The sequence below is a fragment of the Idiotropiscis lumnitzeri genome, chromosome 15 (genome assembly GCF_059441095.1).
Source record: "Idiotropiscis lumnitzeri isolate Australia: NSW breed Sydney's pygmy pipehorse chromosome 15, RoL_Ilum_1.0, whole genome shotgun sequence".
Lineage (NCBI taxonomy): Eukaryota > Metazoa > Chordata > Actinopteri > Syngnathiformes > Syngnathidae > Idiotropiscis > Idiotropiscis lumnitzeri.
In genome coordinates, this window is record NC_142405.1 from 6438501 (window position 1) to 6462838 (window position 24338).

The window sequence follows — 24338 nt, forward strand, 5'->3', positions numbered from 1 at the left end:
ACTATTTTATTAACAATTTGGATGGATCTTGTTGTTGACATTTATTTTTTTAGAAAATAAGGCGCAAAATTGGGATTGATTGTAAACAGAATAACCAAAAATATTTTGCCTGAAAGAATTTTTTGTTTTTTTTATTATTATTATTATTATTATTATTATTATTATTATTACAGAATATGGGCTATGTCACACTTTCTTTACGTGTGGTAAATACTTATTGTATGCGCTTTCGCGGTTCCCTATCCCGAGACCAGGAAGCGGAACTATATAATGAAAAGACATTTTTCAGTCCGGACTTAATCCGAGTTGTACTGTTTATCTTGCTCCTCAGCCAGACATGTTATTAAGATAACCAGCTGGGTTATACGCAAAATGTACTCTCACGGTTCGGAAAGCTTAATTAAACAAGCAAGGTAGGGCTCTGTAACGGTGATTCCACACACGTTATTTACGTGGGTGCATGTGATTTTGCTACTGTTTTAGAGAAGTAGCATACATCTTTATTCTGTGATACGTAACACTAAAATCTGACAAAAATGCCACAACGTGTTTATTGGTTTTGGTTTCCATTTCAGGGAGATCCAGGAGTCTGAGCTGCAGAAGTTTTACTGTAGGTTAATCAAGTTGCTCGAGGGGAAAGAACATGGTCACGAGACTATCGACTCCTTGCAAAGACTGCGCCTCATCGTCTCCGCCACCAAGTACACTAGAACGTAAGTGGAAGTGCTGCTTTCCCTAACTTCGTGTCTTCATTGTGTTTTAAATGTTTATTCCGAGTCTCTTTTTCATTGTTTCAACACAATGGTGAGAAGAAACGAAGTGCATATTATATTTAACTTCATTCTTTTTTAACTTTTACTTACGTACAAAAGTTGTTTACACCATTACAATATTTGAACTTGAGCTAACTGTTAGTACATTGTCGTGTCAGTCCCCTCTTAGTTCACAAAATAGCCACATCCAATGCATGAGTGTGATGAACCTTGTGTTTTCCAAACCAAAGGTTGCCTCCTGATCTTCAGAAGAGGCTTCTGCAGCTCCTGTCTTCCCCTGTGGAGCAGTTTCAAGTCTTGAGCTCAGCTGTGCTCAGAGAGACACTGCCCCTCACTGCTCAGACAGAGAACTATGGCCGAAACAGCAGCGCTCAGCTGAACAGTCACACAGCTGCCCTGCTGCTCTCACAGGTGTGCTTATGTCTTGTTGGACTGAATGTGCCAATATGTATAGGTATTTTTCTCAATTATGCATCTTTATCCCCATAAAGTTAATATTTCCGTCTTGAAAATGAATAACTTTTTATCTAAAAAAATATATATATACACCTTACATGAGAGATTACCACTATATGCAGACACTGAATGAATGTTTTCAGATTTACTTTCCACATTCTGTTCCAAACAGGCTGAATCCCGAGATGATCTGTCAGCGCTCTGCACTCAGTTCCTCCGCAGCCTGGAGAACCGACCCGCAGAAGGGCCGCCGAACTTGCTCCCTCACACCCTGCCAATTGTCAACACCATCCTCACACACAGCCCTGACAGCCTCACTGAAGGTAGCAATGGCAACATTCATTTTTGCTTTTAGCTAGATAGTGTTCAAAAGATTTTGCACACCTGAATCCAGTTTTTTTAATTCACCTGCTTTCCCTATGTGTGAATCACTTCAGATAACATGACCCTCCTTAGTAAAAAGCTCGTTGATTGGCTGCGCTATGCGAGCACCACACAAGGGGGCGGGGCTTCCTCTGGAGGATTTTTCACAGGGTCCCGATCACGTCAGGTATGCACTTAACTGATGTCAATACAGTCGCTTTTTTGTGTACTTTGTGAAATATCTTTCCCTATCGATGTTTCGTTAGCCGCTGCCTATTGCAGAGCTGGACGGGACAGTGTCAGGAGATTTCTTCACAGTGCTGTGTGTCGGACAAGGTTTCACCGAAGACCAGTGGATGAACGTTTACGCCTTTTCCATGCTACGCCATTGGCTCCTCACGTTCCACTCTGTGCTCGGTGGCACGATAGCAGACACTGGTATGAAGTTAACATTTATTCAAAGCAGTTCATTTGAAGTCAGGGGTGTCCAAAGTACGGCCGGTGTTGTGTTGTTCGCCTCAATCACAATTTTTTTTGCTCCTATTTCTGTTCTTTGTCGAGGTCAGGAATTGTCATAATATCATAACAGAAATTAAAGCCTCCAATAATTTCACAGTGCCCATTTCAGATGTCCTGCTCTGTTTTTTTTTTTATCATCTTCAGCAAACAGGTTACAGCTAAGTCTCTCCCTCTCTCACTCATTTTCTAATGGTAAGAAGTGAATTTGACCCCCACTCCAAACCCCACCCCCTCCGCATGTGCGTCTAAGAAGCCAAATCAATTATATTTGATTGTCTAATTAATGAATACCACACTTGAACTGAAGCATGAGCTCACCAGACACGCACATGTAACTTGTGTTTTTCCGACAGTCTCAGGTTTGCTTTTGATGGAATATCGACAATAATGAAAATCTCTTCACTAATTGCATCAATACTTTTTAGCGAATTAAGACCTTAAAAATGTATATTGTCCACTCTAACAATGTCTTTTAATATGATTGCAAACTCCTTCTCTAACTGCGCTTTCTAATTCCAATGAACTTGCTCACATGACAACCGTGCAATACCGTGTGGGCATTTGTAATTATTTCAACTTCTGAACAGTGACCTGCTGTGTTATAGATGATAGGTCGGAGATAGACGGCTCTGTGGTTTCCATGGTTTCCGTCACATCGTCCTCCAGCCGCCTGCTGCCGCCAAAGGAGCGTCTTAGAGAGAAAGCCTTCCAATACTGCCAGCGCCTCATTGAACAGAGTGATCGCAGTCAGTGCTTTTCTTTTTTTTTAATTGTATTTTTATACTTTTTACATGAATATAAATACTGTACAGTTGAAGGCTGATAAATTAAATGCAGCTTGAAAATTATGTGCTGTATATAAAATAATGAACATTTGGGCAGTGTTGTGGGATTTTCATTTTCTTGGGCTCTGATTGGCTGCTGGTAACATCACGCATTCTCGTGTCGAACACTTTTAGTTTTATTTTAAGCCCCGCGATGGCCCCCAAGGATTCTGTATCGGTGAAGACTTCTTGTAATCAGCCTAGGCGTCCGAGCAAATTGGTGACCATTCGATGTGTTTAAAGCAACCAGACCCTTTCTATTTGTGTTTTTCGGCTTTCCACTTATTGTGGGTGGGTCAGGACTGCATCCCCTGCAATAAATGGGGGAACGCTGTACTATAGTGTATAAACGCGGACAGCTGTCACATTTAATTTTCAATCTTTCTTTCAGAGGCCCAGAAGAAGACTGATATAGATCTGCAGAAAGCTGTGAGCCCATTTTTTTTTAATTTTTCTCACACTGCAGGGTGACATGGGAGATGCTTAGATGGGAAAACTGGTAAGGCATGAAAAACAGCAACATATTAAAACAGTAATTTTGCCACTTTGAAACATTGGCAGTGAAGAAAGGACAGACTATCAACCTAGGTTTCTAGTATTGGTTCTTCTGAGCATCAATAAATATTTGAACTCATACAGCCAGTGCAGAAGATGCCAATATTAGCCTCTAAAACTGACATAAGACAAACCACATCTGTTGTCATGCTGCCATTATTGCAAAATAATGTCTGCTATATTGTAAAACACATTTTGTTTCCTGCCTTAGTGTCTCGTGGAAGCGGTGTGTATCCTGGACTGCGTGTGCATAGAGGACGCGTCCTTTGTCTACAGAGTGTTCCCGTCCATCAAGGCGCTTTTTGGTCGTCTCAGCTCAGACTTGACATTCGCCAGAGTCCTGCTTCCTGTGGCGCAGTTCTATCTTAATCATGGCACGTAAAAACACAACATTATGGTCATATGGACTCATACTGCACTTCCAAATGGCCCAAATGGTTTTTTTACGTTTCCATTACCAAAGGGAAGAGTACCAAAATAAGTCATCTGTAGAAACAGTTGGGTTTTTTTTTATTCTTTCTTATTCACAGTACCTGCAGTGTGTTGATTATCTGATAGAAAGTCTTCCACTCAACAACAAAAATAGAATTTGGCTTGTCGTAAAGGAAACTGCCCTCAGTCACATGCCAAGAAGAAAAAAAACATCCATTTGTTTCATGCTGTCAGATTATTTGGTTGTTTACACTGTCACACTGCCCTGTACCACGGTGAACTGGACTGTACTGTGGATTATGATATATAAACCTAATTTGACCTGCGCTGAAGAGCAAAATTGACAACACTCCAAGATTAGACCAATTCGTTTTTTGGTGCAGTTAGAACAGTCCTCTTCTTCATGTTATGACATCTCAACTCCAGGACGAAATCTTACAATTGGCATAGAAGTGGATGTCCTTAAAAAGACATATATTGGTCCTTTCATGGATCACCTGTTGTGCAGTAGGACATGCATTCAAAAGTTTACAGGTCAAATTAAGTTCACCTTTAAAGGCCATGGGTTTGTCTAAGTTCATCTTGAAATTTCTCCCAACATCTGAATTTCCTCGCAATTTGTATGTGCTCCGAGGTACGAAATACAAACATACATATTTTTTGTTGCCATTTTTAGGTGAACTGGCTGCTGTTGAGTGTGACTGCGTTTGGAACCTCGTGTTTGGTCGTTTCCCTGCTGAGCTCTTTAACGACCCTTTCCTGGCACACGAGCTTCTGCGCTTCTTGCGTCTAAACATCGAGACTGTGCCACTCCGAGTTCCCCAGTACATACGTTACTTCCCAAACCTTCTAAAGGTGAAACACTGAGGGAAAAGGCTGCCGCACAAACTTCTAGATTTATACTTCTTTGCCAGCATTTCCTGTCTCTCTTTCCAGTTCTTAGCATGGGACAGCCCTGCAGTGATTGACGACTTTGTTGATCTGCTGCCCTCTATGGTGACATCAGGTACTGCACTGGAGCTGCTGCACACTTTGTTGGACCTCCCCTGCCTTTCTGCTACTCTGCTCTTGCAACTCAGGTGCCCATTTGGCAGATCTGAAAAAAATACTACCTAGTGTCATGTCATGGCAAGATTATTTTTTTTCAACGTTGCGTGGGGCTACATATGTTGCAGATCAATGTGTCTGCCCATTTCCGATTCGGGAGGGCGCAGCCTCGCGTCAATGGATGCATTCCGAAATCCAACTTTCCGAGGGCTTTTCCTCTTCCTGCTTCGGGCGGAATCAGGCACAGGTAAGCATTCATTGTTTTTTTTTACCCAAAATATTGTAAGTGGGGATGAGTGTTGAGGCTACTTCCAACATTGCGTGTGTTTTCCGCAGGTGACACAATTGACCGACTGAGCACGCTCCTTGAGCTGTTATCCGAGGCTGTCGATTGGCCAAGAGTCATTCAGTGCGCTCAGACTGTCCCGATTTTGCTACATATTTTCTTCAACGCCGTCATCACAGTGAGGAAAATAAATATTCTAGAGCAGTGGGACCGCACCGATGAGGGGAAAAAATACTTGCAGTTGCAGATTTTTTTTTTTTTTTTTTTACTTTTCTCTTTCATAGATTCTACGCTCCCTAATGATATTTAAATGTTTGGTCACTTGACCGGGTAATGAGTATATGATCACAAATGCCTCTTTGTTTTAGGTTGCCGACAAGACACTTGCAGGCCAAGTGCTTTTGGTGCTGCTGGAGAGAAGCAGCCTCCTCCTCAACATCCCAAAATACATCACAGAGATAAACAGGTACACCTCAACACGCACAATGAGAGCGAGGTGCTAATCTGCTGCGTGTCACGGAGATTTGCATGTTTCGCCGTCGGTACATTGTCTGCGCAGAGTATTCAGCCGGCAGATGATCAAACTGTGCAAACTCCACCCCTCTTTGGTCATTGACCAATCCCACGAGCTGCTGGAGTTCGCTGGAGCCACGTCCAATGTTTACAGCAAACAAGAAATCTACACGCATGTGGTAAGAAGAATAAAATGAATCTCAGTAGTTTTAGACGGATACTCCAGCTCCAAGTATTTTATTTTCTATTCAAAATAAAAATCTTGCTTTCAAATACATCTGTCTTCAGGTTTTGATGCTCGGGGAGTACCTTTCTGCAACCTTTGATTCCCGCTGCTCCGTGAGCCTCATCACGTCCTGTTTTGAAACTTTGGAGGCAGTGCTCTTTGAAATCACATCATCAGCCCCGCCCCCTGGAGCTGGCTGCCCCGCCCCTCGCGTCATCACCACTCTAATGAGCGCCCTCGCAAAGCTGGCGTCACGGTCACATGACCTGATACCCAGGTGCCGTCGGGGGATATTGAAACGATTTTAATCCGTCGTAAGTTGCACGTGAATCTAAAATGATTGTGTCCATCGTAGGGTGTCGCTGTTCCTCTCCAAGCTGCGAAACGTACCCAGAGGAGGGTCCGTTTCCTGGTGCGATGATGAAGAGGACCTTGTTTCCATAGTAACTCGCGGGGAGGAGCTGTGTGCTCTTTTGAAGATGCCCGGAGTGGCTCAGAGTGTGCTGAACCCACCAGCACATGTCACCACACCCCGGTGGCACCAAGACACCAACGTGGCCATGCCGCTCCAACTGCGAGCGCTCAGCAGACTCACGCAGGCGCGCACTTCACAGGCTCAACACACACCTACTTCGCCCTCACCCGACACAAGCACGTAATCAAACAGACATCAGCGTCCATCTTTTCATGATGCCACTTCTCCTGCACCAACTTTGGGTAAGAGGTCACCGGCCAATCGCAGGGCACAGCCAAGATAGCCAAGCAGAATTATTGACTGATATCTATAAAGAAATGCTCCTTGGTTGACTTTTGCACTTTTTGTAACTTCATCACTTAAATTACGGACAACTATAATGATGACCCAATCACAAAAGAGACTCAACAATCAGTGTAATATATTATCTCTTCTTTATTCTTTATTGTGACATATCAGAAATAAAAAAAAATTACAAAATAGATCATTTGATTTATATAAAAAAAAGAAACCGACATGTCATTAAGTCTCCAGAGCCTTTTGGCCAATTAGAAAATAGTTGAAGTGTTTTTATAACAACATTTTGAGGAGTAGTGGTATTACAGACATTGACTAGTAGAAAGTGCTGACAGTTTTTACAAAAGTTGAGTAAAATATATTGAGAAAAAAAAACATCAGTTCAATGTCATTAAATTTTGTGATTAATTGGAATTTTCAAGAATCACTACTTTGAATAAACATTGCGCTGCTTTTATAGGAATTTGAGCTGAACTGAGTGACTGATTTGTAACTACAAAGTGTGCAGCATGTGGTCTTAACTCTCCACATCTGATATTAATCATCTATTCAAAATGAACAAACGTTTGAAATAGTTGAATTTTGGCACTTTAGTGGAAAGAAAAACCCACATTGCCTTATTTTCTGCCTTCACACTACCTGGATGGGACAAGTATAACATTAACAAGAAATGTTTACCCAAGTGTCCTTATTTGACCAAACATTGGTCATCAGAACATCTTTGCAAAGAGAAGCTGTACCTATGAGGTAATGAAACAAAATTATTGAATTACTACCCATGATTGGTCCTCCCAAAACGATTACAGAAACAGAATTAGTGATTCAATGTTCAAGTTGAGAGTTTACTCCGGTTTCTCATCTCTGACCCATCAAATAGCATGCAAGCTATTTATTTAAGACCACTTTATGTTCACCACTGAGCTTGTGTTTTCCCAGCCGGATAGCTTGAAAATGTTTCTCTCAGCGTGAGAACGGCTCCCCATCACCTGGAGGTCTCCAGCAGGGGCCGAGGCAAGTAGAGGTACCTCCAGATGGCGTAGTAGTGAATGCCAGCTCCAGCTGCCACGAAAAGATGCCAAATAGCGTGGGCGAACGGGACAAAGCCGTCGCTCTTGAAGAAGACCACGCCTACGACGTAGAAGAAACCTCCCATGGCAAGTTCGCACACACCTGCATGGTCCACCTGGAACATTGTGTGCATGATACATTGGTGACAGATGACTGCCACTGTCGGTTAAAAGTAAGGATTAATTAAAAAAAAAAAGATTTATTTGGTCTTGTGTGTAATAGCAGAAATGTTATATTTACATTAATCCTTTTTTTGGGGTGGTGGCCCGACCAAAACCAGCACTAGCCCTCTATATTTATAATATAATACAAAACAAGTTTCAACAATTGTTTCATATTCATCATCTCGATATGTATTTTTTGAAGCTTTAAGAAAATATTATTTCTGTGTAGTTATTTTTTTTCCCAAATTTTAGCATGTTATATTTAGCAGTATAAACTTATTTATTTAACACTTGACATTTTATGAGCTTTATCTTGTTCCAGTCATTCCTTATGTAAGGATAAGTGCCGAGCTCGGTAAAAGGTTCATTGATGATTGATCAATTTAGGTGGATAAAAAATCGAAATAATGAATATTAAATAATAAAATTGCTAGAGGAATTGATTTCATCCTGTTTAGTTGTGAAATTTGTTCAAGTAAAATTTAAAATATTTTATGGATCTCATCAGATTGTCCAAATCTTTGGGAATCACTGACCCAAGATTGTATAATAATCCCTATGATGTAATATACGGAGCGAACAAGCACAACGTTGGGTACAATCTTATGAGTTGAGCGCTCTATGAAAGAAAAAAAAAAAACTTCACAAAGATAAAATGCTCAGTTTTGATCGACACAATTTTCTGCGTAGTACGCTAAGACAGACAATATAAAAGAAAATATAACGCTTCAAGCTACTCACCATCGACAGAATGACCAAAGCAGGAACAGCTCCCATGGCCACATATCCCAGCAACTCCACCAGCTTGTACCTGCCAATCGAAACCGTGCAAGCGTAATGCCTCTGTGTATCACTCGAAACACCCGCGAGCAGGCATTTGATTTCAGCCGCACTAATGTGCGAGACAGAAACTCAAAGCGAGATGATGTTACCTCTCATGGAAGAAGAAGACGTAGATGGACCCGAAACAAGCCATGACCCAGATCAGCCAGCGCATGTGGCACGCCCACGGGCCCAGTTCCCTCAGCATCAACCTGCCCGCACACGTCGCACAAACGTCACAGCGCCTCCGCCGTGACCTCGGTCACCCGTCACATCGCATCATTTATTATTTGTCTCATTAACAGACCTACCAGGGAGAGTAGGAGGCCGCTATGAAGAAGTAGATGGCCATTCGGTCACACTTGTGGAAAAGTTGCTCCACCTTCCTGCAAAAGGAAAAAAAAGAGGTAAATGTTATTTTTAAAGGGAATAATATATAGAAATGACTCTAAAAATGTCACATGAACGCTGAGAGATCACTCACTGCATACTGTCGCCAAACCCGTGCAACAGAAAAAAGTCCGATGTTTCAGAAGCTGAGAAAAATATCTCCACGCGCATCAAGAACGAGCTGCACGTTTTGTTCTTTGTACTGGGTTTAAATCCCTTGAGAAGCGGCGACGCTGTTACGTAAGGTTAAAGCAAGCGGAAAAGTAAGAACAGTAAATAAGTTGGATGCGCCATGATCCTGAGATGACTCCTTGCCTCGCGGCATTCACACGAATAATCCACGTAATCCTTTGTAATCACAGAAAGAAAAGAATAGAATAAAAAAAAATTCAAATGCTGTCACACACAACAAATTTTCCTTCTAATAATATCACGTGATTTGATACGTCACAGCCTCATGTCAGTAACATTTTAGCATTTTACCTATAAGCAAAGAGCAGGTGACTGGCGTAGACTGAAGATTCATTTAAACTAAAGAATGTGATGTTACTCAACATTTGATGGTCTGTCAGTCTACTTAGTATTGAAGTAAAAATATTTTTTTTAAAAAAAGACTCATGAGAATTTTTGAGTGTTTTTATTTATGAATCCTAGATTTATTTTTTATTCATTATTTATATTTTATTTAGGGAATGTAGTGGAGTAAGAGTGAAAGAAATTTCAAGTACAGTACACATACATGAAAATTCTACTTCAGCAAAGCTATAAAAATGGATCAATGGATATGATTTCTATTTAATTAATTGTACTGTTTATGTTCTGCCAAGCAGACCAATTATTTATTTTATGACACAGTAAATTCCATTTCTGGTTCTCTGGTTATTGTATACGGTGAAATCACGAAAAAGATACCAACATTCTCCCATCGATAGCATCTCTCACCATTGACAAATATATTTTTTTTAAAACTGCCATTCCTCCTCGTGTTTCTCGTAAGTTGTGTTTTGTGAATGTGATGCGCAATATTTTTTCCATAACCAGGTCACATCTGTTATGTATCTCAACACCTCAGGCTATGTCATAATTGATGTGTTAATCTAACGAACAAACTGTGCGTGTGACTGCGAGCACAAACATTCACATCTGGCATATGATTGCCACATGTGAATCCACACACACCTGAGGTGGCTGATTTTCCAGGCAGCAGCGTGGAAGAGCGTTGAGGTGACAAAGAGGCCAGTGAGTCCGCTGCCATAAAGCCAGGCAGCAACGCGATGCCATTGGTCCCCTGACAGGAAGTACAGCAAGGAGCCACCCAGCAAGCTCGGTAGGATCCACAACTGCAAAGGCAAGTCAAGGCATCTTTCTTCCTCCAGCACATTTCACGATGAGGCACTTGAGTGACGCTGTTAGAGCACAGTAGGGCTGATCTTTTTTTTTTTTTTTTTTTTTTTTGAACTAATCTACTGTAATTAAAATTTTCCCCTCAATATTGCGATTGAGTTTCATATGTGATTATTTTTTTTTCAAGGTCTTCTACACACCCGAGTGTTTTTTTTAGCAAACACAAAGAATAAATTAATCTTTATTACAATAAACAATATCAGACGTGTTTTTGGTCTTATTAATTAATCTTATGCTAATATAAAGGCAATTGAACCATGATAATAATTCATTCTAATTAATATGAAATATTTCTCTTTATATTGCTAACTTACTAAACACTGACTTGCAGTCTTTGATGCGTTCGAACTTTACAAAACAAAAAAACAAGTGTGATATGAGAGAGAGAGAGAGAAATTTTCGGGTTCTTTTTCTTGCTCTCATCACACATTTTGCGTGGCCTCTTGTTGCTAGGCAGAATTCACTGAGCTTCAACTATAGGCCCAAAACAAAAACAAAAATGTCAGCTCCACCCATTAAGATGTTTTACTGGCAAAATATGGTCTGATGGCACCGTGCCCATTGACAGAATGCTGTCAGAAAAACAAAATTCCAAAAACAAGTATTACAAAGGAATCACTCAAAATATTTTATACTGTGCGGGGGGCTGGGGGGGATGGCGGGGTGATTTTGTTTTACACTATAAAGTAATACTACGCAACCTAATCCAGCTCGTAAAACAATACCATGTGTGTTACTACAGACCCGCAGCCATACAACAAAACCTTGAAAATGTATTTTGTTGTTGTCGGGTTTGTTTTTTCTTCTTTCAGAACATTTCTGCGTCTGCCTCTCAGTCTTCTTTAAACACTTTCCTGACATTGTTAACATTCCTGCCCCTCTCCTTGCGCAGCTGCAGCCTCTGCTGAGTGATTCCACGCTTTACACGAGGCGAACATGCATGTTGTTGCTTGTGATACTTGGCTCGCCTTTCACTTGTTGTGTCAGGCTGACGCATCGGCATGACCGCGCTTTCTCCCCTGCTCTCTTCCATCTTTTCATGTCGCTCGTGCTCCCTCCGAGGCCGAAAGCGTTTGGGGATTACAGCAGATTAGGAAACGCTACAGGCTGAATCAGGGATTACAGCCCACTGTCCCCAGCAGAGAGCCCCAAATCCTCACTGTTCTGCCTCAATCCGCTTCATCTTTTTTCCGGGCTTTCGCTCAATTTACATCACTCAGCGCAAATATAGTTGTCCGGGACATTGAGGGGATAAAACGCAATGATTTGCAACCATACCCCGAATAGTTGCAGAATTCACGTGCGGGATGGTGTTTTTGTGCCACTCACCCCGTGTGTGGCGCAATTAGCGGCGTGTTCATAATCAGTCGGCTGGTATCGCTTATTGGATGGCACCCGGCAGTTCATGAACCTGGCGACAAAAAAGGGAACGTGCGGAGAGTTGATGACATCATTAGTGATCTTATTACTTCGTTATTTAATAACGTGCGTGTGCGTGCGGACGTGGGCGTGTTGGACTCATTCTTGTAGGATTTAAATGCTGCTAATCCACATCACGTTGCCGGAATTTTTTAACGCGCCCTGTCGTTACTTGGGAGACTGTGTTGTCATATCCAAACGGGACTGCGTGAATTTATGACAATGTAATTATCAAAATGTTCCATCAATTTCATACGATACATTATAATAAAAAAAAATCCTAATAGATTTTTACTGTTTATGCCAATCATTTTGTAACGTCATTATCACACATACCCATTGCAATATTTGAAAATATTGCAAATTATTTCCTGTTTAAAATATTTCAGTTGAGCATTACAATGTCACTGAGTGGCTTGAGACGAGTGCAAAATTCACAAGATTTTCATATTGAAGATATATTCTGAAAAATGGCATTATTTAACGACATTTGTGTGTGTGTGTGTGTGTGTGTGTGTGTGCGAAAATCCCATAAGAATACCAGGAAGAAGAAAGACATCTGGGGATGTTCCAAAAGCGCACTTAATGCAGCAAGATGAACACGGACGCACGCAGGCACAGCACAGCAAGCTTTACCCAGGGCCACAGGTGCGTCTGTGTGGGTCAGCTGTGTTATTTAATTACACATTGAGAGCACTTCCATGCGCACAAACATGCCGGCAATCATGCGTCTTGCCCCCAGCACACCTACACTGCATCTGTTTGTTGTAGCCATTTATTCGACAGAATGTGGATGCCGCTCAATTTTAATATGAAACGCAAAATACCTCATGTGCAATGCTCATGTCGGAAAGAGCAAAAAAAATGTATAAAAGTGCGTGTGTTCCACTCCAGAAGGAAGTTTAGGATGTTTTATGGAGACCTTCCTGTCAATTTGTCATTGTAACACAAACTCTCTGGCACCGTAATCGAAACGAGGGTCACACATGAGTGGGTGTGACTTCGATGAAAGCAAATACTAACCTGTGTCATAAGAAAACTGGTTTCCCAGGAAGCTCGGGAAGTTTTGCTCAGCCGTGTTTTTCTAGGCGCTGTTGTGAGGCTATCAATGGACCTGAGTGTTGCGCTGTGATGTCCTCTAATTGCCAGTGACGGAATTGTGCGTGTGAGTGTGTTTGTGTAGTTGGACTGAAGGGAAAGGGAAGACTGATCATAGGAGACATTGTTGTCATCATCAGCGTGACTATTCTTTGGCTTGGGCACACACTGTCCCTTAGTTTGTGCGCATACACGCACACACACACAAACACAGTTATACTGTACATACCTACATATATAAATGTGTGTGTGTGTGCGTGCTTCTCACAAAAAGTAAGAGTTTGGCTAAAATAAGCCATTTCAGCACATTCCATACATTAATAGGATCGGTTACATTTAAGCTGTGTGTGTGTGTGTGCGTGTGCGTGTGTGTTGCTTTTTCCAGTAATGCTCAAGTTCATTTCCACTAGGACTCAAACTCTGATTCTCACGAATACAGTATCACCATCTCCCATGCAAGTGCACACACCCACAAGATGGCGCGTGTGTGTGTGTGTGTGTGTGTGTGTTTTATATTTATTCTGTTTAATATTATGTTGTTCTTGTCCTGTTCCGTCCTATTTTCTACAGGGTGCATCCATTCTTCGCAGGTTGTAGCATAGCCTTCCCAATCCACATAGTATACTATAGAAAAAGTCTACACACCCCCTGTTCAAATGTCATGTTTCTGTGATATAAATAATATTTTTATCCACCTGTTATAAGTGTTTCGGAGTGTTTTACTAAATGAAACCAGGCTTGGATTTTTCTTTGTAAGCTAACACTCCCGTCTTGCCTCCTTCTCCCATCGTCCAAACATAAAAAGAAGACGGGAGTTGTTTTCACATGTACTCAAAAGCCAGAACTTGCCATAAAATACCTGTGGCACCTTCGATGTTGCCGTCAACCTTTCATTAGAACCCATAATGATGACTTTTTTTTTTTACTTCATCTTTGCATCAACTTTTAACTCATTTATCTTGATCTCATTATTTTAATACCAAAAAAATGGCATTTGAACAGGGGTGTGTAGACTTTTCGTAACAATTGAATGTAATCCATCCATCCATTGTTAAAATTAAACTCGCTGGTTCTTTTATCTCAGACAGTTTTTTTTTTGTTTTTTGTTTACCTGGCATGTTTCAGCAGCAGTCTTTCGCCATTTCCCCCGAAACATGTCCGGTAAATACCTTAGAAACCTGTCTGAGATAAAAGACATAATAATGAGTTTAATTATAAATAAGAGACATGATGAACTTTATTCAGTGAATTTAATGTTATTGTTGCCAGAGATCAAACAGCCGAACCGCATTGCTCGCAAGTGACGAACGACAAATACTGTTATACTTCTTGGGTAGATTTTTGCTTGAGTATTTCTTTTTCTGGCGACTTTTTACTTTCTCGCCATATATTTGCACCAAGTTTTCTGTGCTTTGTACCACTTTAAGTTTAGAGGTACAATTAATCGTTTAAATACCTTTTTTTATTTAAAATGATTCTAATCCTCAAAATTTCAGCTACCCAAACAGTAAATATGATTTTTTTTTATATGATTCATTGCTCAATTGACAAAATAATCATCAGATGAATCGAATTAAAATGATTATTATCTTGCTTTTTTTTTTCAACGTCCGCGATTGACGACTCAAGGTAAAAAAGTCATCAGAGGTAGATCAACCAGAGTTCAACTCTTGTTTGATTGAGATCTTAGGGTCTTATAAGGAACAAAAAACGGGGAGCAATGACATGGTGGAACGTGAATGTGATTCTTAACAACAGGGACAGAGAGTGGGGTGCTTGCCTCGTCAGAAGGTTGTGTAGCCCCAATTAAACTCCACATTTTATTTAATACCCTAAAATATATTTTTTAATATTTTCTCAGCCTCTCCATGTGTCAGTCAATTACTTCTGGCAAAGAAAGGAATCCTGGTCCCTGATTAATAATTACAAAACAGATTGGGAGACACAAAATATTCCCAATCTATTGCTTTTAGAGAATCATTTAACGTCTGAGATTGATTCATAGTGGGTATTCTGTGTTTTGTGTATCCGTCCATCTGAGAAATCAGATCCATGGTGTATATTTTTCATTCATTCCATTTAGTTAATTCATTGTTTAAAAGCAACTATTGCTCTTAAAGAATACCATGAGACTTGAAATGTGAACCCCTACACCTTTTTTTTCTTAGTACAACCCCTATGCAAGTCCAAATTAAAGGAGAAACTATTTTGTTGTGAGTTGTTTTGTTGTACCAAATGATCAAAACAGGCACTGTAGTTGACGATAAAAAAATGTGTTTTACTTTATATATTTGCACCAATTGTTAGTTAAGAGTTGAATCCGTACTGTTACTTTTCCAAAGTAACTGTACTTTTACACCAGTACAGACTACCTTAGCGATCTCTGCCCAACAGGACAGCTAAAAAAATAATACATGGTATTAAACGTAAATGTAATGAAAGGAACAACTAGCATTGTAAAAAAAATTAAAAAAAATTTAAAAAGTTAGATAACTGTGAATGAGATGCTGTCATTCTCAAGCACACTCGCAAAAATAAGCATAACAATCCCTGTGGCTTGGACCGTGCGCGTTATCACGCTTGGGTACATTGCAGCAGTTCCGTTCCAATTCTTTGAAAAGAAAAAAAAAATACCTTCCAAATGTCGTCCCCTTTAGGTCCATCTTGTGCGCGTGTGCGTGCGAGTCGTCTACGGCTTCCCCATTCCGGATGTCCCACCGCCGTGCGCTCAAACATAAACACATAAGTCCAGCCGGCCCAACAACAACCTGTAGGTTCGGTTCGACCAATACGACGACATAACAACGACAAATCGAGGCGGCGGCACTTCAACGCAACTTTTCACCAGCGTGAGAATGGACTCGGGCTGCATTCCTTTTGCCAAGCATGGGTGGGTGGTCTTGTGGGTCTGCGCAGAGTTTTGTGCAGAATCTCAGATGTGCTCGCAGGATGTTCCGCCGGACTGGGCATGTAATCCCTCCTCCCTTCTCCTGGCCCGATGATAACATTCAGCAGCCAACCACCACTCTTCCCTACACAATTTATCTCCTCCCTCAAGTCTGTAACTGTATTTTAGCTGTAAATATTTGGAGAGGAAACACTGGCCAATGGACTGCAAATACAGTGAGGAGGGAACCCTCTACAGTCGAACACAAATCCTTCAGTGAGATGTAAACTGTCACCAGTAGTGGGCTGTCTGTTTTCTTGCAAAGTAGTCATCTTTTATTTTTTTTTAATTGCAACCTCCGTTGAATCCAAAAATAATTAAGAAGCACTACCTTAATTGTCCATGTTAGGTGGTTCCAATATATTCGCGATTTAGCTATCACGATGTTAATGATTCAACCACCTTATTGTGTTCTCTAAATGTGAGGTTTAGCCAAAATATCATGCCCTCACAACAATTCTACTTCAGAAATAAGCAGACTGCAACGGAAAATTAAATATTATCCAACAACTAACAGAATCCCTTGTGTGGCAGTGTCGGGTTGACGTGTGATGCAGAACAGACACGTTATGCAAAGAGCAGTGTGACTGCTTCAAACAAATCTGGTTACACATTTATCACTGACTGTTGACTGATCAAATCTACATCAACAAACGCAGACAAGCATGTATAAAGTATCATAAATGTCATATAGTGCACGGTGACTGACTTACACTCTTCTATAATGCATGTCTGAGTATTTGTTTTTGCTTTTTTTTTTGTTTACATATGATATAAGCATATTTATTCATGCATATGCAATTATGTCTTGCACAATTTTGCTCTCTATTTCAGAAGACGTATTTACCTGGAAGAGAATGTAACCAACGTGTGTTGGATGTGTGCCAGTGCTTACAAATCTCTGGAGGAACCATAACAGTCAAATGGACCAAAGGACACAGCTGTCACAGCCTAACAAAGACACAACAGTCAGCACACTCTAGCATTACACGTTATCTGTCTATGTGAGGTTGAGACTGAACACATTTGAATGTATTAAGTTATGGTTTGGATAATCGGGAGAGATTGTAATAAACATGGTATACATTTTCATGAATGGGGAAACTGTTTTTACTACAACTGAACAATCATTTTCTCGTCGGAACAGTTTTAATACAACACACTTTTTACTTTAAGGAGTGTGGGTTTTTTTCTGTTTCGCTTGAGCTCATTTCTGCTCACTGCTTTTATTTTTATACATCTTTTATTGCTCTAATCTAGGGGCCTCAAACTTGTGGCACGGGAGCCATTTCAAGCTCAGAGTGTGGGTATTTTTACCAACTCTGTATTCTTCTTCTTCTTCTTATTATTATTATTATTATTATTATTGTCATATAAATCGAACCTTCATTGTACTGTACATGAATGCATGTATGGTTGTATTATCATCTATCGACGGCAGATGGCGCTGTAGCATTAAATCATGAAACGTGGTTTGTGTTTGTAAACTTGAGCAGATGTTTGTTGTCAAATATATTTGACAGGCAGAATAAATATAGTTCATAAACCTTATCAGGACAATTATGGTTTTTTTTTTCCATTTAATTTTCAGTACAGTGGCACAATTGTGTGTCGGTTTCTTTAAGGCCGCGCCACGTTTCTGTCTGCGCGCATGCGCAGATGCAAGAAACACCCCCCTCCTAATGAAAAACAACAACAATCCTGTTAGCATTGCTACAACTGGCCAACGGAATGGTTCCCTGAATCTCAGCTACACGTTTGGCCCTTAACACACCACCATTACCAGGCCAGCACCTTTCATTTCCCCCGGGCCTTAAACGTCGATGGTGCCGGGCTCATGAACTTGGCCAGTCTAAGCGGGGATGCGGGCGGAAGCCAGCTCCTCTTCGCCAACTTTAACCAGGATAACACGTAAGCCAGGGCCGAGCCGAATGGAGAGCTGGGCGGGGAAGAACACAGGCTGGCTACGGGGGATGTTCGGCGCTACGGCGGGCCGAACTATGACGCTAGCGAGCGTTAACTTCCATTTTGTGCGATTTTCTACATTAGGACGAACTGACACTGCCGGACAAGACGCAGTCTGGCTATGTTTTTTTCTGAACGTCAAAGCTAATATACGAGCATTGTTGTTTATCAAATGTTAATAATGTACATCGTCTTATATTGTCGGCGGTTAGCCGCTAACTGCGAGGCTAACGTGGTGTTGTGCTCTCACACGCTAACTTTAGCTACATCTATTCGAATAGAATTGTATTCATAATTTTCAATGTGTCTCATTTAATTGATATAATGTGCATTTATTCTCGTATTTTCTATCGCATTTTAGTTGACGTCACATGTTGCCTATTTTGGGGGGCTTTGAATAAAGTGACGTCAGGTTGGGGCGTTATGATGTTATTAAAGATGTCTCTTTTGTTGCGGTGATGACTTATGTTCTGTTGATTTCAAAGGTCTCTGGCTGTTGGCACCAAATCAGGATACAAGTTTTTCTCTCTGTCCTCTGTGGAAAAATTGGAGCAGATATATGAATGTAGTGAGTATCCTATATTTATATAATTATAGTGAGTGCACAATATATAGTGTTTGTGTGTATACAGTACAGCTGCCTCTTTTCCATTAATAGTATAACGCAAGTCCTTATTTCCTGTCACTTCCTTATTTATGTATCCAGCTTCCTTGTCATGACACATCCTCCGAAGTCCTACAATGAAATAACGTGTAACTCAGCCAACCGTTCTTAAAGTGACACGTGTGTGCAATTGTGTCATACAGCGGACACAGAGGATGTGTGCATCGTCGAGCGTCTGTTCTCCAGCAGCCTGGTGGCCATCGTCAGCCTCAAGGCCCCCAGGAAGCTCAAAGTCTGTCACTTCAAGAAGGGAACTGAAATCTGCAACTACTCTTACTCTAACACAATACTGGCTGTTAAACTCAACAGACAGGTAAGAAGATAAACACACTCACCCCTTCCACTTTTCTTACAGGACCTTCCTCCACATTTGGAGCTAAATAACAGAAAATATCAGTTGATAGTCTTGTTTTTGTCGTTTCATCTACAGAGGCTGATAGTGTGTCTGGAGGAGTCGCTTTACATCCACAATATTCGAGACATGAAAGTACTGCATACAATCAGAGAGACTCCACCCAACCCTTCAGGTTTGTATAAAGCTGCACAATCTGATTGCGATGCAACTCTTGAGCTGTAGCAACATTTCTTCTTTTGAATGACTTTATTGAATATTTTTGTGCTTTTGTGTCTTCCGACAGGGTTGTGTGCATTGTCTATTAGCAACGACAATTGTTACTTGGCATATCCTGGCAGTGCCATGATAGGAGAAGTTCAAGTGTTTGACACTGTCAACCTGGTGGGTGAACATAAAAACAGTTTTGGCAGTGAATGTTCATCACAAACATGTCCTTCATGTTGTCATTGCTTGTTCACTTACATCTTTTTACACACATAATTATAAGTACAACATTTAAAAGCATTTATAAGCAAAAGAGTGATAGCTAAAAGATCACAGAGCACGATTTTTGGAAAATTTGATTGGAAAAAAAATCCTTTAAAAAGACTGTAATCATCAGATTTAATCTGGATTTAAAAGCATTTCCACTTTGAGGCTGACTTCACTTACGTTAGCAGTTATTGCACCCCTTACGTGTGTGTGTGTGTGTGTATGTGTGTTTCAGCGAGCCGCAAACATGATTCCAGCCCACGACAGCCCATTAGCAGCTCTTGCGTTTGATGCCAGTGGAACCAAACTGGCCACAGCTTCAGAGAAGGTAGGACTCTAACGAGGCTGTTGCATCTATTTTCTCTCTCTCTCTCTCTCTCTCTTTCTCTCTCTCTCTCTCTGCGCGCCTGAGTAATTAAAGTCGTCTTCCCATGCCTGATACTGTTATCTTCCTTTGCCTGGCTTTTATGTTTCACTTCCCCATCCCAGGGCACAGTCATCCGTGTCTTCTCCATCCCAGAAGGACAAAAACTCTTTGAGTTTCGACGAGGAGTCAAGAGGTAATTAGTGTGGTGTGAAACCTTTGCTGTAGCGAGCACATCTGAGTGTCATCTTCTTACCGGTGTGCGTGTGCGCTCCCATTCGTAGATGTGTGAGCATCTGCTCGTTGGCCTTCAGCATGGAAGGCTTGTACCTGTCGGCCTCCAGCAACACGGAGACGGTTCACATCTTCAAACTTGAAACACAGAAGGAGAAGTATGTGTACGTATTTAAAAAAGAATGCTGGTCTTTTTTTGTGCTCCAAAAGTCACTGATAGCATCGTAATTCACTTACCTGACTTTCGTCCAGGCAGCTTTGGTTCATCTCCCACTCGGTGATAGTTGTTGTCTCCCTATAGGGGCTCTGTGATTTACTGCAACCAGTCCAGGGTGTAGTTTGTAAAGTCAGTTGAGACAAACTGACCAGTATACTAGAAACTACGATCCCCAAAAGAGTTTAACATCATTACAAAAATATCTTCATAAAATTTCTGGACTTTAACCTGTCAATGACTCTGTAACTCCCACTAACGACCCAGGCTAAAATTAGATCCTCCCCTAATTTGTCTCCCACTCAAGATGTACCACTTCTTTTTAGACAGCTTCGGCAGAATTTTGTGGCATTATACAGTACGTCATCATCAGTGAGATTGTCAGCGACTAGCTGGGGATGCTGTAATCTACACAGCAAATAAAAACGCAGATAGGTTGAGAGGGAACTGTGAGTACGCGAAGGATTGTCGAGAAAAAGAATGGGTGTTTCTCACATTTTGTGCGTGCAGGCCAGCAGAGGAGCCCACTACATGGGGAGGATACCTGGGCAAGGTTCTGATGGCGTCAACCACCTATCTGCCCTCCCAAGTCACAGAAATGTTTACACAAGGACGAGCCTTCGCCACCGTGCGGCTGCCCTTCTGCGGCCATAAGAACATCTGCGCTTTAGCAATGTAAGTTTCCCTCAAGACAAATATCGAATGTTTATATTAATTTAAATCTGAGTGTGACATGTCATATGACAGTACTTTTAAGTGATTAAAAAAAAAAGTGCACCATGCAAATATTACAGCAAATTATGTGGTGTCCACTCTTATTTTATTTTTGTTTTTTGGGGTTTCTCGTAGGATTCAGAAGATTCCCAGGTTGCTGGTTGCAGCAGCCGATGGCTACTTGTACCTCTACAATTTGGACCCACAAGAAGGAGGGGAATGCACTCTCATGAAGCAGCATAGGTAACATACGCAGTGAAAGTGCTCATATTCTTGGACAACATTAACGCCACGTATAATAAATAAGACCATAATGGGGTTCTCGTCTTGCTCCATTCATTATCATGTTTGTGTTATTGTCAACGACAGCTACACTGACTACCGCGTAAGGCGCAGTAGAAATACATGAGTCAAGAGCAGAATAAGAATACTACATTTACAATTGTCACTAAGTTACATTGCTCAGCTTTGTACCATTAAACAACTACAAGTTGTGTCCGTGTGCTGTGACAATGTTAAACACAGCTATGTCAGCCATATGTCATTGGAAGGTTCCATGGAAAACTGAGTAAAAGAATAATAGCTATAGGGATTAAATCAGACTTGGTCACCTGCACCTGCTGTGTCAATCCAGCGTTTGTGAAACAGAACCTGCTCTTGACCTCAGGTTGGACGGCAGTGCAGAGCCGGCTAATGAGATCCTGGAGCAGGGGTCACATGATCGCCCGCTTGTGGCGCAGACCTACAGTGCTTCTGTCACTAAAGGTATGAAGTTTTGTGGGTGTGGGGGGGTCTCCGATTTCTAAGTCTGTGTGTGCCGGGATTTACGCTTGTGTGACCTTTGAACTCACTCTTAGCTTTGAACATCCTAGGTTACTGTGACGAGCAGGGCGCCGTGGGAGGGGCGGGGCTAGAGGAAGACCTCAACAGCTTGCGACTGGAGGATGAGAACGAGCAGCCGCCGCTCATCCTGGAAACTGACTGACCAAACGGAGGGCCGCACCCACCAATCAGAGGGCTCCTCTGCCGCTGCTATCGACAAGTGACACGAGGGGGGAGGGCAGGATCTGTGAGGGAAGGTGTTTTTTGTTTTGTTTTGTTTTTTTCCCCCAAACAATTGAGTGCACCGGAACTTGTCTGTTATCTGTTGTCTCTTCACACACCTCCACATTTTATCGTCCTCCCTCCCTCTTGTGCTCCTTTTCCCCTCAGTTTAGTCTGCGCGGACCAAACTGACTGCTTTGCATGTACATGTGCCAACCGCTCAAACGAACCCCCAATGTGAATGAGTGTTTATGAGCGTGCGTGTTGGACTTTTGATCAAAATAGAATTGTAGCTGTGTTCTACTAAAGACGCGCAGATTCTCACAGCGTGTTTAAAAAAAAAAAAAAAAAAAAGGATTTTGTAAGTGCCTCTTTGCCCTTCATGTTTTCTGTTTGAGATCTCTGCATTGGCTTAATAAAATCTATTTTCATTTGTCCGATCTTAACCGAGGGTGTGCGCTGTACTCTTTTCTGACGCTTTGCTCTTTCACATGTGTACACAAACATGCACCTCCTACCGTTGGGCAAGCAGCGCACATGTCATGGGCTCGCGTGTGTCTTGAGGCTTTTTATTGGCACAGGTGTGTGTTTGCGCATGTGGCGTAATTAGCTTACATTTATCCTTGATCACTTCTACCTCTTAAACAGAGGCTCACCTGACTCACCCATCCTTGCTTCCCTCTCATCAATTGTCAGATCCCAACTTTTGATATTATGGCTGTTTTTAAAAAGCTACACAGGCATTTCTACTCAATGCTGTGTGAGCCTGCATGATGTTGCCGTGGTATTGTGTCCATACACTGAAGACATTAGATGAGTGGTGACCATTTTATATGCAGATCTTAGAAACGCAACAATCTGTCTATACATTTCTTATCATGATAGATTGGCTCTGTAAAAAGTTCTGCTTCTGGCCATAGATTCCAGATGGACAATACGTGTCATCATTTGATTGGTCTGTTTGTTCCAGTGGTCTTTTTTGGTGACTGAAGGCACTCGGCAAAGATGAACCAGGAGATTGGGAGTGTCGGGCTTTTTCTATTGATTTTTGTATAAAATGTGAAACATTCATTTGAAACCACAATAAACAAAGTCCATGTTGGTATGTGATGTACCAAGGCATCATACTTTCATATGTGATTAGAATGTTACACGTACATACATATTCGCACACACACACACACATTATATATATATATATATATATATCAGTCCAAATTATCCTGTAACTTTCATTAGACCAAAAAGGGTTCAGATAAAGGGCAAAGATAAAACGAGAGCCAGTTTGATGGAAGGGGTAGGAGGGGGGGCAGCGGCTGTACCCTCAGTGGATTCCACATCAGCTTGTTCCTCTCTGGGCTTCCATTTGAACTTTATGTTTCCAAAGTGCATACTGCCTCCAGGCAGCTTGTTCATGCTCATCTTTTCCTCAGGCCTGAAACCCAGGACATCAAACGCCTGCTGCGCACGCACACACTCAACCGTGCTATGAACAGACAATATTTCAGACAATACAAGGTAAAATGAAAAAGTGGGATATTTAATTTCTTCTCACATTGGATCAAAGAGTCACAAAAAAAAACACGTGACTTTGAATGGTGCCTCTGTGTTGCGTTTGAAGAAGGTACCACCATGCCAGGCAAAAAAAAAAACACACATGGTGTAATGTTCTTACCTTGGAAGCAGGGGCTTTGCTCTCTGCTGGCAAATTACCTTCTTGATGTTCTCCGTCTAGCCAGCACCAGATTCTCCTCAGAGATGGATAAAAGCAGTGAGAAATGCCCCCCCATCCCTCGCACCCTCCCCACGCGTGACATGTAATGACATTCTGGCATCTTGTGGGGGCCATAATGGCTCCTCTGTTTTTGACTTTTAACAGAGAAGCAATTTACTTGCAAAATAATTTGTATGAATAAACTCATACCACAATTCTTTGTATATCAAACTGGGTTCCTGCCAGCTTTCCCTGTCATACAGACAGGCAGTTTGTAGTGTATTAGGTCACATGGCTGACTCGATTCCCTGTCAGACAATTCATAATTGCTCTGTCTAGACCAGAAGTGGGCAAACTTTTTGATTGGCAGGCCACAATGGGTTCTGAAATTTGACAGAGGGGCCGGACCAGGAGCAGATGGATGGAGTGTTTTGGTAACTTCACCTCATCGTAGAAAAACATTTAATTTTAAATGAAAGTGAACAAAAGCATTACAAAAAGATATGTCTTTGAAAAACCAC

At 41.4% G+C, this 24338-nt stretch overlaps 3 protein-coding genes across 10 annotated transcripts; 2 read left to right on the forward strand and 1 right to left on the reverse strand.

The window, feature by feature from the left end:
• Positions 1 to 281: 281 nt before the first annotated feature.
• On the forward strand, positions 282 to 17629 carry ap5z1 (adaptor related protein complex 5 subunit zeta 1). 5 transcript variants are annotated; one of them, XM_088316036.1, is made up of 22 exons: positions 282 to 413; positions 576 to 713; positions 1004 to 1184; positions 1402 to 1552; positions 1667 to 1779; positions 1859 to 2030; positions 2256 to 2303; positions 2717 to 2857; positions 3327 to 3364; positions 3702 to 3864; positions 4599 to 4777; positions 4859 to 5001; positions 5098 to 5216; positions 5306 to 5433; positions 5624 to 5721; positions 5815 to 5947; positions 6057 to 6271; positions 6350 to 7920; positions 9126 to 9227; positions 10411 to 10562; positions 12582 to 12681; positions 16913 to 17629. In XM_088316036.1, exons 1-18 carry the CDS (start codon positions 373 to 375, stop codon positions 6651 to 6653), a joined length of 2505 nt encoding a protein of 834 aa, XP_088172162.1. In that variant the 5' UTR covers positions 282 to 372; the 3' UTR covers positions 6654 to 7920; positions 9126 to 9227; positions 10411 to 10562; positions 12582 to 12681; positions 16913 to 17629. The 5 variants fall into 5 exon arrangements, with proteins under 5 accessions (XP_088172162.1, XP_088172161.1, XP_088172163.1 ...); XM_088316035.1 differs by having other exon boundaries at positions 10411 to 10558; positions 12570 to 12681; XM_088316037.1 differs by having other exon boundaries at positions 6350 to 6711; positions 7703 to 7920; positions 10411 to 12681.
• Positions 6885 to 16241, reverse strand: mmd2a (monocyte to macrophage differentiation-associated 2a). Of its 3 annotated transcripts, XM_088316043.1 has the most exons (8): positions 15766 to 16238; positions 14243 to 14313; positions 11944 to 12025; positions 10390 to 10550; positions 9132 to 9206; positions 8931 to 9032; positions 8740 to 8809; positions 6885 to 7949 (listed from the first exon to the last, which is right to left on the reverse strand). In XM_088316043.1, exons 3-8 carry the CDS (start codon positions 12019 to 12021, stop codon positions 7749 to 7751), a joined length of 687 nt encoding a protein of 228 aa, XP_088172169.1. In that variant the 5' UTR covers positions 12022 to 12025; positions 14243 to 14313; positions 15766 to 16238; the 3' UTR covers positions 6885 to 7748. The 3 variants fall into 3 exon arrangements, with proteins under 3 accessions (XP_088172169.1, XP_088172167.1, XP_088172168.1); XM_088316041.1 differs by lacking the exon at positions 14243 to 14313 and having other exon boundaries at positions 15766 to 16241; XM_088316042.1 differs by lacking the exons at positions 11944 to 12025; positions 14243 to 14313 and having other exon boundaries at positions 15766 to 16240.
• A 116-nt stretch (positions 17630 to 17745) lies between the features above and the next one.
• Positions 17746 to 23217, forward strand: wipi2 (WD repeat domain, phosphoinositide interacting 2). 2 transcript variants are annotated; one of them, XM_088316039.1, is made up of 12 exons: positions 17746 to 17989; positions 18529 to 18611; positions 18851 to 19020; positions 19138 to 19234; positions 19346 to 19443; positions 19769 to 19861; positions 20023 to 20093; positions 20182 to 20295; positions 20856 to 21020; positions 21195 to 21302; positions 21727 to 21824; positions 21932 to 23217. In XM_088316039.1, exons 1-12 carry the CDS (start codon positions 17916 to 17918, stop codon positions 22042 to 22044), a joined length of 1284 nt encoding a protein of 427 aa, XP_088172165.1. In that variant the 5' UTR covers positions 17746 to 17915; the 3' UTR covers positions 22045 to 23217. The 2 variants fall into 2 exon arrangements, with proteins under 2 accessions (XP_088172165.1, XP_088172166.1); XM_088316040.1 differs by having other exon boundaries at positions 20182 to 20289.
• Positions 23218 to 24338: the final 1121 nt, after the last annotated feature.

Coding starts and splice junctions, on each gene's coding strand:
- ap5z1 (XM_088316034.1), top strand. CDS start 373: ATGTACTCTCACGGTTCGGAAAGCTTAATTAAACAAGCAAG. Junction 714..1,003: donor GCCACCAAGTACACTAGAAC/GTAAGTGGAAGT, acceptor TCCAAACCAAAG/GTTGCCTCCTGATCTTCAGA. Junction 5,948..6,056: donor AAGAAATCTACACGCATGTG/GTAAGAAGAATA, acceptor ATCTGTCTTCAG/GTTTTGATGCTCGGGGAGTA.
- mmd2a (XM_088316041.1), bottom strand. CDS start 15,875: ATGTGTTTATGTTTGAGCGCACGGCGGTGGGACATCCGGAATGGGGAA. Junction 8,810..8,930: donor GTCTTCTTCTTCCATGAGAG/GTAACATCATCT, acceptor TTCGATTGGCAG/GTACAAGCTGGTGGAGTTGC. Junction 7,950..8,739: donor CTTTGGTCATTCTGTCGATG/GTGAGTAGCTTG, acceptor ACAATGTTCCAG/GTGGACCATGCAGGTGTGTG.
- wipi2 (XM_088316039.1), top strand. CDS start 17,916: ATGAACTTGGCCAGTCTAAGCGGGGATGCGGGCGGAAGCCAGCTCCTC. Junction 18,612..18,850: donor GGAGCAGATATATGAATGTA/GTGAGTATCCTA, acceptor TGTGTCATACAG/CGGACACAGAGGATGTGTGC. Junction 21,021..21,194: donor AACATCTGCGCTTTAGCAAT/GTAAGTTTCCCT, acceptor GGTTTCTCGTAG/GATTCAGAAGATTCCCAGGT.